The 1,296-nt window shown below is 37.3% G+C and overlaps 1 protein-coding gene across 2 annotated transcripts in view; it reads left to right on the forward strand.

The window, feature by feature from the left end:
• The window catches only part of LOC109544387 (homeobox protein Meis3), a 67,238-nt gene that overhangs the window by 63,795 nt on the left and 2,147 nt on the right, over window positions 1-1,296 (forward strand). For both annotated transcript variants that reach the window (XR_007281534.1, XM_048666615.1), the window contains exon 8: window positions 293-548. Coding sequence is in view for 1 of the 2 variants with exons in the window: in XM_048666615.1 (XP_048522572.1) it covers window positions 293-548 (256 nt within the window). In the remaining variant the exon portion in view is untranslated. The remainder of the gene's footprint in view (window positions 1-292; window positions 549-1,296) is intronic.

Raw genomic sequence — 1,296 nt, forward strand, 5'->3', positions numbered from 1 at the left:
TTCAGGCTCTCTCGAGATAGTTTTATAATACACTGTGTGGATTTCGGTTTTACTGAAATTAAAATGTAGCCAATTTCTGAGTCTTCTTATAGGCATTTGCTGTTGAAAAATATGATTTTATCTTAAGAAATTGCAAAATTATTATTATTGATGATACTTTGCGAAATGTTTTAAAACGTTCTTAAAATTGTTATTAAACGGAAATGCAATAAAACTTGCCTTTATCTGAGTCATGTTGAACATCCCATATATTAAATGTGAAATTTAACTAATAGAAATTTGTGTTGCTTAGCATCCGTATCCTACTGAGGATGAGAAGCGTCATATCGCGGCCCAAACGAACCTAACACTACTACAAGTGAACAATTGGTTCATCAATGCAAGAAGACGAATTTTACAGCCAATGTTGGACGCCAGTACTCCTACAGGACAAGAGGGAAGTCAAACCAACTCTTCCGGTAATGGTGGCAAAAAGAAAAAGAGTCAAAATAACAATCGGAGATTCTGGCCACAAGAGTTCGGGAATATGCAACCTAATCTAGAAAGTGGTAAGTTAAAACATTTATCCTTTGCTATTATGTGACATGTAACATGCCGCAGGATATTGGCTATTCGCGAGTTCAACTACCGATGGGCGCGCTGCGAAACGTTCAATCGCGAGACAATCAAATTTGCACCATATATCATCATCGAAGGATTTTAAGCCCACTCTAACTTGATCAGTAAACAAGACTTTCTTCAAGTCATCYAAATCCCAATCCACGTGTTCTCGAGCAAACTGAAAGCCTTGCTTGCTTGTGGGCTATAGTTTAGAGARGCCCTTTTGCGGGATGTTTGGCACTCAATACGRATTGATTGAGCCTTACCGTGTTGGAAGAAATTGCAACATTTAGGGCATTTMGATTTTTTATCTCATTTYCTGTGAGAAATCGATTTYTTAAAGCTTGCCTTCCTATAAAACGATCGTCCACTTGGTTTGTGGATCTTGGTCAGCTTTACCCTGGTAGTCTAGCAAGACATCGACCAATGGTGGTGGTGGGATAAACACCCAACATTTGGGCGAACTCGACTCGAAAATGACAATTTTGACCGCATCAAACTCACTTAAATTTCTTCCTGGGAACATTTCAATCGAATACACTTTAATAAGTTAGRAAAAAGCAAGAAAATTGAATCGAAAACAGTACCACACTTGCTGAAAACAATGATGAGATGTTGCAAATGACAGAAAACAAGTAGAAACTTGAAATGAATAGAAAGGGATAAAAAAATAATTGGTATTGTACTATGTTACCA

This window comes from Dendroctonus ponderosae, unplaced genomic scaffold (assembly GCF_020466585.1).
Source record: "Dendroctonus ponderosae isolate FM_Combo_2020 unplaced genomic scaffold, Dpon_F_20191213v2 Dpon_F_20191213_5, whole genome shotgun sequence".
NCBI lineage: Eukaryota > Metazoa > Arthropoda > Insecta > Coleoptera > Curculionidae > Dendroctonus > Dendroctonus ponderosae.